General features: G+C 49.8%; 1 protein-coding gene across 1 annotated transcript; it reads right to left on the bottom strand.

Annotated features, from left to right (window-relative positions):
- Positions 1–335: 335 nt before the first annotated feature.
- LOC139766835 (uncharacterized) lies at positions 336–8,548 on the bottom strand. Its single transcript, XM_071695783.1, has 5 exons — positions 8,432–8,548; positions 7,842–7,984; positions 2,151–6,609; positions 1,913–1,989; positions 336–1,680 (listed from the first exon to the last, which is right to left on the bottom strand). Exons 2-5 carry the CDS (start codon positions 7,970–7,972, stop codon positions 1,587–1,589), a joined length of 4,761 nt encoding a protein of 1,586 aa, XP_071551884.1. The 5' UTR covers positions 7,973–7,984; positions 8,432–8,548; the 3' UTR covers positions 336–1,586.
- Positions 8,549–9,200: the final 652 nt, after the last annotated feature.

Genomic DNA, 9,200 nt, shown 5'->3' with positions numbered 1-9,200 from the left:
GAAGTTGGCAGGAGACATATGGAGAAAGTGTCATAGAAGTTGCCTATAGTCAGAAGAGATAACCTTGGAGCTATGCTAACATAAGGGGACTGCATGGACTCAGGAGGAGCCGAGACATGATGGCAGGATAGACCAAGGATTCTGACGTGGCATCAACGAGACATGATGGCAGGATAGACCAAGGATTCTGACGTGGCATCAACGAGACATGACGGCAGGATAGACCAAGGATTCTGACGTGGCATCAACGAGACATGATGGCAGGATAGACCAAGGATTCTGACGTGGCATCAACGAGACATGACGGCAGGATAGACCAAGGATTCTGACGTGGCATCATGTTTATTGTGTACTGATCAATATGGTATACAAGAGATAACATCTCAAGACAATAGTTGTGAGGTAAATTCTTGCCCAACAAGAGACATAAGTGATCGTAGGAATATAACATTAGATTATAAGCATATCCCAGGTACGTGAAATATTATTTATAATATACATCACCTTATATAAATCTTGGGGGACTCATATACACTAGCGATAATGATGAAGAGTAACCTTATAGCTTTTCAAGGCCAAATTCCTTCATGTAATACTTATATATAAAGTAAAGATCATCCACAGTGGGGGTACAATATAAGGTCAAGGGTTGGGGGTCACGGGCGCATGACTGGTGCAATATAAGGTCAAGGGTTGGCAGGTTTTTCTGGTCTTTGGGGCGTCAGTTGGTCAAGGTGGAAGGTCATGCCTCAGTCATCCTGATAACCTACAAGATTAACATCAACAAATGGACGACAAATAAGTTAATTATTCTTATCAACAAACGTGATAAAGATTCTGATTCTGGTAAGAATATATCAGGAAAGGTTGGAACACTAAGACTTGAAGGTAAAGCCTTCATTTGTCAATGGAAACCCTTTAACAATATTGCTATGGGAAGCTTTTATATGTAATAATATCATTATTGAAATGTATGGTATGTGGCCTCAGTGATAAAGACATGGCAATTATTACGAGAAACATGCATGAGTCTGGGCCCAGTAAACAGTAGGTAATGATATAGTATCTAGAAATTATACAACAATTTCTAACTCCAGACAAATTATTGGACCAGTTCAGCAACATAAGAGTTTGTTGTTGACAGCGAGTGTCAGGGACGAAATAGAAAATCTGGTGTTCGATAGTAAGGATGAGGGAGGCAGCAGAAGGTGTGCTGGCTGACAGTAAGCGTGAGTGTCAGCTACAGGTGACTGAGGCTGACGTCGTCAGCGGTCGGGTGACCGGTCCATTGTCAGCTACAGTGGTCCTGGAGGCCACTGGTCTACAGGTGGTATGATCATCATCTCATCTGGCACAAAGTTCATAGTATAATAAATGAAGCTGTAATCATAGCAGCTACATCTATGGGTTATCTTGTATGGAGCCAGTTAAGAAATGTGTATGTAGGTCAGGGGCCGCTGTGTGGTAGAGGGTTGGTTGGCTTGACTGTGGAGGCATCATCTGGTGGTGCAGGAGGAGGAACTGGCAAGTGGGAGGCTGGGGTGTAGTAGAGCACCGTCAACACCACCTCTCCAACACTCGTGACACTAGCAGAGTGGCAGGTGGGAGGCTGAGGTGTGGTAGAGCACCAGGGAGGCCATACCCGCCCACGCACCCATCATCACCACGTCTCCAACACACCTGACGCACACAACACACTCTCTTAACAATTATAATATAACACATCTATTCACTCTACTCCTCATCCCGTGACATAACTAACCTTCAAATCAGACTAATGTTTCTTCAAGAACCGTAGAAATTCATTCATCTTGTAAATAGATATCTTAATAGTATTATGTAAACAAATATTTACAGTATCATATATTAGATGTGAACTGTTGAACTTATAAACAAGAAATGACATTCATACCTTCCTTTGTTGTCATCTTGAGCCTTTAAGCACGGCAGACCGGAATGGTGGACCATATCATAAACAAGTGAAGAAATCTGGAAAAGAAATAGAAAAATCCTGATACATCTAGAGACGAACTGTTTCTTATTCATAATGAAAAGACGCATTTTGTCATGTACATTAAGATACCTACAAACGACAGGAATAATTTGTAATGATGCAATCAGACAAGTTTTTCATGTGAACATCTACTTACATGAGTCTTCACCATGTTCAGGTGGTTCAACAATGAGTAAGAGTTATATTTCTTGTCTCTCATATGTAACTCAGAATGTGATATTCCATCTGAGGACTTGACATATGAGGGAATCCCTGAGGGGTACTTTCTTTCCTCAAGATGCTGTTCATGTATGGATGTAACAGCAAATCTTCTCTCCTGATGCCGCTCTTCTGGAAACATTAAGTTATGACTTTCCTTTTTACATTTGTGTGTATCATTATGGTGATCCCTTGAGATTTGTCCCTCAACTAAACTTCTCTCAGTGTCCATGTTTTCCTTCACACAGGCCTTTCTCGTATGACAATAACTTTCACCAAAGGCCCTCCTTGTATCAAGACGACTTTCACCAGAGGCCCTCCTTGTATCAAGAAGTCGCTCCTCAGAGGCCCTCCTTGTATCAAGATGTCGCTCCTCAGAGGCCCTCCTTGTATCAAGACGTCGCTCCTCAGAGGCCCTCCTTGTATCAAGACGTCGTCCCTCAGAGGCCCTCCTTGTATCAAGAAGTCGCTCCTCTGAGACCCTCCTTGTATCAAGACGTTGCCCCACAGAGACCCTCGTTGTATCAAGACGTCGTCCCTCAGAGGCCCTCCTTATATCAAGACGTTGCCCCTCAGAGGCCCTCCTTGTATCAAGACGTCGTCCCTCAGAGGCCCTCCTTGTATCAAGACGTCGCCCCTCAGAGGCCCTCCTTGTATCAAGACGACGCTCCTCAGAGGCCCTCCTTGTATCAAGACGACGCTCCTCAGAGGCCCTCCTTGTATCAAGACGTCGTCCCTCAGGGGCCCTCCTTGTATCAAGACGTCCTTCCTCAGAGGCCCTCCTTGTATCAAGACGTCGCTCCTCAGAAGCCCTCCCTGTATCAAGACGTCGCCCCTCAGAGGCTCTCCTTGTATCAAGACGTCGCTGCTCAGAGGCCCTCCTTGTATCAAGACGTCGCTGCTCAGAGGCCCTCCTTGTATCAAGAAGTCGCTCCTCAGAGGCCCTCCTTGTATCAAGACGTCCTTCCTCAGAGGCCCTCCTTGTATCAAGACGTCCTTCCTCAGAGGCCCTCCTTGTATCAAGACGTCCTTCCTCAGAGGCCCTCCTTGTATCAAGACGTCGCTCCTCAGAGCCCCTCCTTGTATCACGACGTCCTTCCTCAGAGGACCTCCTTGTATCAAGACGTAGCTCCTCAGAGGCCATCCTTGTATCAAGACGTAGCTCCTCAGAGGCCCTCCTTGTATCAAGACGTCGCTCCTCAGAGGCCCTCCTTGTATCAAGACGTCGCCCCTCAGAGGCCCTCCTTGTATCAAGACATCGCTCCTCAGAGGCCCTCCTTGTATCTAGACGACGCTCCTCAGAGGCCCTCCTTGTATCAACATGTCGCTCCTCATACGCCCTCCTTGTATCATGACGACGCCCCTTAAAGGCCCTCCTTGTATCAAGATGACGCGAAGCCCTCCTTGTATCAAGACGTCCTTCCTCAGAGGCCTTCGTTGTATCAAGACGTCCTTCCTCAGAGGCCCTCCTTGTATCAAGACGATGCTCCCCAGAGGCCCTCCTTGTATCAAGACGTCCTTCCTCAGAGACCCTCCTTGTATCAAGACGTCGATGCTCAGAGGCCCTCCTTGTATCAAGACGTCCTTCCTCAGAGGCCCTCCTTGTATCAAGACGTCGCTCCTCAAAGGCCCTCCTTGTATCAAGAAGTCGCTCCTCAGAGGCCCTCCTTGTATTAAGACGTCCTTCTTCAGAGGCCCTCCTTGTATCAAGACGTTGACCCTCAGAGGCCCTCCTTGTATCAAGACGTCCTTCTTCAGAGGCCCTCCTTGTATCAAGACGTCGTCCCTCAGAGGCCCTCCTTGTATCAAGACGACGCCCCTCAAAGGCCCTCCTTGTATCAAGACGTCGCTCCTCATACGCCCTCCTTGTATCAAGACGACGCCCCTCAAAGACCCTCCTTGTATCTAGACGACGCTCCTCAGAGGCCTTCCTTGTATCAAGACGTCCTTCCTCAGAGGCCCTCCTTGTATCAAGACGACGCTCCTCAGAGGCCCTCCTTGTATCAAGACGTCCTTCCTCAGAGACCCTCTTTGTATCAAGACGTCCTTCCTCAGCGGCCCTCCTTGTATCAAGACGACGCTCCTCAGAGGCCCTCCTTGAATCAAGACGTCGCTTCTCAGCGGCCCTCCTTGTATCAAGACGTCGCTCCTCAGAGGCCCTCCTTGTATCAAGACGACGCCCTTCAAAGGCCCTCCTTGTATCAAGACGTCGCTCCTCATACGCCCTCCTTGTATCAAGACGACGCTCCTCATACGCCCTCCTTGTATCAAGACGTCGCTCCTCATACGCCCTCCTTGTATCAAGAAGTTGCTCCTCAGAAGCCCTCCTTGTATCAAGACGTCGCTCCTCAGAGGCCCTCCTTGTATCAAGACGTCGCTCCTCAGAGGCCCTCCTTGTATCAAGACGACGCTCCTCAGAGGCCCTCCTTGTATCAAGACGTCGCTCCTCAGAGGCCCTCCTTGTATCAAGACGTCGTTCCTCAAAGGCCCTCCTTGTATCAAGAAGTCGCTCCACATACGCCCTCCTTGTATCAAGATGAAGCTCCTCAGAGGCCCTCCTTGTATCAAGACGTCGCCCCTCAGAGGCCCTCCTTGTATCATGACGTTGACCCTCAGAGGCCCTTCTTGTATCAAGACGTCCTTCCTCAGAAGCCCTCCTTGTATCAAGACGTCGCTCCACAGAGGCCCTCCTTGTATCAAGACGTCGCTCCTCAGAGGCCCTCCTTGTATCAAGACGTCGCCCCTCAGAGGCCCTCCTTGCATCAAGACGTTTCTCTTCAGAGACCCTCCTTGTATCAAGACGTCGCTCCTCAGAGGCCCCCCTTGTATCAAGACGTCGCCCCTCAAAGGCCCTCCTTGTATCAAGACGTCGCTCCTCAGAGGCCCTCCTTGTATCAAGACGACGCTCCTCAAAGGCCCTCCTTGTATCGAGACGTCGCTCCTCAGAGGCCCTCCTTGTATCAAGACGTCGCTCCTCAGAGGCCCCCCTTGTATCAAGACGTCGCCCCTCAAAGGCCCTCCTTGTATCAAGACGTCGCTCCTCAGAGACCCTCCTTGTATCAAGACGTCGCTCCTCAGAGGCCCTCCTTGTATCAAGACGTCGTCCCTCAGAGACCCTCCTTGTATCGAGACGTCGCTCCTCAGAGGCCCTCCTTGTATCAAGACGACGCTCCTCAGAGGCCTTCCTTGTATCAAGACGACGCTCCTCAGAGGCCCTGTTTGTATCAAGATGTTGCCCTTCAAAGGTCCTCCTTGTATCAAGACGTTTCTCTTCAGAGACCCTCCTTGTAACAAGACGACGCTCCTCAGAGGCCCTCCTTGTATCAAGACGTCGCTCCTCAGAGGCCCTCCTTGTATCAAGACGACGCTCCTCAAAGGCCCTCCTTGTATCAAGACGTCGCTCCTCAGAGGCCCTCCTTGTATCAAGACCTCGCCCCTCAAAGGCCCTCCTTGAATCGAGACGTTGCCCCTCTAAGGTCCTCCTTGTATCAAGACGTTGCCCCTCTGAGGTTCTCCTTGTATCAAGACGTTGCCCTTCAATGGTACTACCTCTGTGAAGACGTCGTCCTTCAAAGATCCTCCTCGTATCAAGACGTTGCTCAACAAAGGCCCTCCTTGTATCAAGACGTCGCTCCTCAGAGGCCCTCCTTGTATCAAGACGTCGCTCCTCAGAGCCCCTCCTTGTATCAAGACGTTGCCCCTCTAAGGTTCTCCTTGTATCAAGTCGTTGCCCTTCAATGGTACTACCTCTGTGAAGACGTCGTCCTTCAAAGATCCTCCTCGTATCAAGACGTTGCTCAACAAAGGACCTCCTTGTATTGTGTTGGTTTTCAGTGGCGCTCATTTTGTAAAGGCTCCGCTTTGTGAACGTCCTCCTGGTATCATGAGGATCCATCTCATCTACTACGGCAAGTTTGCCTCCCTCGTCAGGTCGGGAAACCAGTCTTCTTCCCTCTCCAGGTCGGGCAACCAGTCTTCGCTCCTCTCCAGGTCGAGCAACCAGTCTTCGCCCCTCTGCAGGTCGGGCAACCAGTCTTCGCTCCTCTCCAGGTCGAGCAACCAGTCTTCGCCCCTCTCCAGGTCGGGTATCCAGTCTTCGCTCCTCTCCAGGTCGGGCAACCAGTCTTCGTCCCTCAACATGTCGTCTATCTAGTCGACCCTCTCCAACATTAAGGTCGTAATGTCGTGGATCCTTAGCGAGCACAGCGTCAAATCGTCGCCTCTCAACATGTGGAACGTAAGGTCGTCTTCCTTGGTCATGTCGGGCGTCAAGTCTCTGACCCTCCACATGTCGAGCGTCAAGTCTTTGACCCTCCGCATGTCGAGCGTTAAGTTCTACATCTTCGACATCTCCGTCATTTGCACTTTTCTCCTTCAGAGGTTCAGCACCATACAACCTGCAGGAAAGTAATCTCATTAGAATATGTGTTGGGCACTTGTACCCGTGTGGCGTAACACCAGCAGATGAGGTCATATAGCAATCATAATTTTCTTAAGTCATTCTCTCGGTCATGTCGCTCAGTAACTATGAAGACGAATATCAGAATATCATACGATGGAGCGGAGGTCCTTGTTAAGGGTGAGGGATTCTATACGATGGAGGGGAGAGCAGTACATGAAGTGGAGGTCGAGGATCGGAGGGTTGTGCAGGGGTGGGAGATGGGAGGACCTACTATGGTGGGGTTTTGGGATGGGGAAGGTATTCGGGGAGTGGGAGACTATGATAGTGGAGGGCAGTGTAGGGGAAGAGTGTTGGGGAGGGAGGGACCGTACAGGGAAGTGCAAGTTGGGGGAAGAGAGAGCTGGTTGGGGTTGAGGTATGTGAGGGACGTGCAGGTGGTTTGGGTTGGGGGATGTGAGGGGCGTGCAGGTGGCTGGGGTTGGATAGGGCAGCTTGCTGAGTATTGCATGGTCTAGCTAGTCGTGGGGGGCACACAAGCAGCCAGTTCTCGGGAGCAAAAACCAAAGTAATACCTATAGAAGAGGGAAAGTGAACCAACATTGCGGCGTAGGGCAAGGGGGGGTCAAGTTTGGAAGTTAGCCTGGGACAGTTTATAAGTCGGACCGCTTTCGACTCAATTGTGTCAAGTAAGGATGTAGAGCTAGAACCATCCCAGATGTGAGAGCAGTACTCCATACATGGACGAATCAATCCCATGTATAAACGGAGCAACTGTTCAGAAGTGTCGACATCTAAACAGGACACCCAGTTTCTGTAATGTGGGGTTCACAGGAAAGAGTGGATGTTACATTGAGTCAAGAGGTGGAATTACAGAACTGTCCAATGAGAGAGGAAAGTTGTGAGGAATTTCGATGGTGAGATGGGTAGAAACTGGGCCTTGGGGGCGTTAACCTCGTCTTGCCCACTGAGATATCCTGCCCAAGTCTGAGTTTATTGAGGAAGCTGTGTCAAGACGAGATGCAGGTCGAGTGAGAGAAGAAGAAAATGAACTCTAGCAAGAAAAATGAACGTAACTGACACAGACGAACATTAATGAGAATGATCATTATGAAGACGAGATAAGTAGCAATAAAAGTAAAGATTAATGAGGACAACAAGAGCATGGAGAGTTATCAAGGTTGAGGCAAGATGAGGCGAGATGTGAAGTGTAAGATGAGCACAACTCACGCAGGTGGGCGGAGGAGGTTGCTCAGGGTAGGAGCCAGGTCATGACGGAGGCCACGGCTGAGGTGGAGCTGGCAGGCAGCAGTGAGCAGGAGCAGGAGCAGGGCGCCCCCGGTCAGCCGCTCCCTCAACATCACCAGCGACGCCTGAAACAAGACCCACCACACTCCCAGTATGATGACAACACCCACCACACTCCCAGTATGATGACAACACCCACCACACTCCCAGTATGATGACAACACCCACCACACTCCCACTATGATGACAATCATTCTTGACCTCAGTACATTATCTCTGATCATCCGACTCTTCAGTAAAGTCAAGTAATAAGTCTTATTATCATTATTGAGCCACTAGTAAAGTTGACCAGCAAACACTGCACACACTCACGTCTACCTCCATGATAAACACATCTGCAACAACTTGTCTTCTTGTTTGCTTTCGTTGGTAATCTTGCAAAACCTGGCCACATCCTCCCCGTCTCTCTGGTTGCTCCAGGACTAACATCTTCCACCTTACCCACCATCGGCAAGGGGAGCAGATCACTCACTCCAGTCCACTGGTCAATAATGCTATTGTGGTCAACTTACCGAGATTTGGACGAGAAGATTTGTGGCTGAAGATGTTCCTCCAAGAGACGACAACAGCTGCTGGAGTCTGACAGCAGCTGGAGACCTTCACCTGACCGTCTGCCACAAGACTCTGAGACAGCCATCGTCTGTGGCCAGCTATATATTGAGCAGCAGCCCACACGTCACAGCCTTGTAGCCAACCAGAACCCTCCATCGTATTGACGTCACTCTTAGGCATGATCATTGAAAATAAATGTAGATAATGATCGATTCCAGGATTGACCTTGTACTGAATGAGTCTACCAGGTGTATCATCATATATCCCGTCCATCCTGTGGTTCATAATGGAGAGAGAGAGAGAGAGAGAGAGAGAGAGAGAGAGAGAGAGAGAGAGAGAGAGAGAGAGAGAGAGAGAGAGAGAGAGAGAGAGAGAGAGAGAGAGAGAGAGAGAGAGAGAGAGAGAGAGAGAGAGAGAGAGAGAGAGTAATTATGGTGATGAGTGTGTGGTGGGGAGACAGGCCAGACTGGTGTTATCACAGACGCCCACCTGGCCTGCTTGTTCCTCACCTCCTGCCATACAAACCTCCCACTTACTGATCTCCTCCACGACTACCCGCAGCCTGGAAAGGACCCGATGTTCTTTTGTCGTCTCTCTTCCTGTGTACACCAGTACACAGACACACTAGCCCCGCCGGGATGATGGAATGGTTCGCACCACGCCGACCTGTTCCAGTGGTTCTCCAGACGCCAAGCTGTTCCGGTGGTTCTCCAGACGCCAAGCTGTTCC

This window comes from Panulirus ornatus, chromosome 58, assembly GCF_036320965.1.
Source record: "Panulirus ornatus isolate Po-2019 chromosome 58, ASM3632096v1, whole genome shotgun sequence".
NCBI lineage: Eukaryota > Metazoa > Arthropoda > Malacostraca > Decapoda > Palinuridae > Panulirus > Panulirus ornatus.
Note: the sequence above shows the minus strand (reverse complement) of the source record. Positions and strands in the feature narration are given on the sequence as shown.

Bases quoted from the DNA above. Each gene is read 5' to 3' on its own strand.
- LOC139766835 (XM_071695783.1), bottom strand. From the start codon at position 7,972: ATGTTGAGGGAGCGGCTGACCGGGGGCGCCCTGCTCCTGCTCCTGCTC. The intron at 1,990-2,150 runs GTAAGTAGATGT...TTTCTTTTCCAG, and splicing joins TGAACATGGTGAAGACTCAT to ATTTCTTCACTTGTTTATGA. The intron at 1,681-1,912 runs GTATGAATGTCA...TGTGTGCGTCAG, and splicing joins CAAGATGACAACAAAGGAAG to GTGTGTTGGAGACGTGGTGA.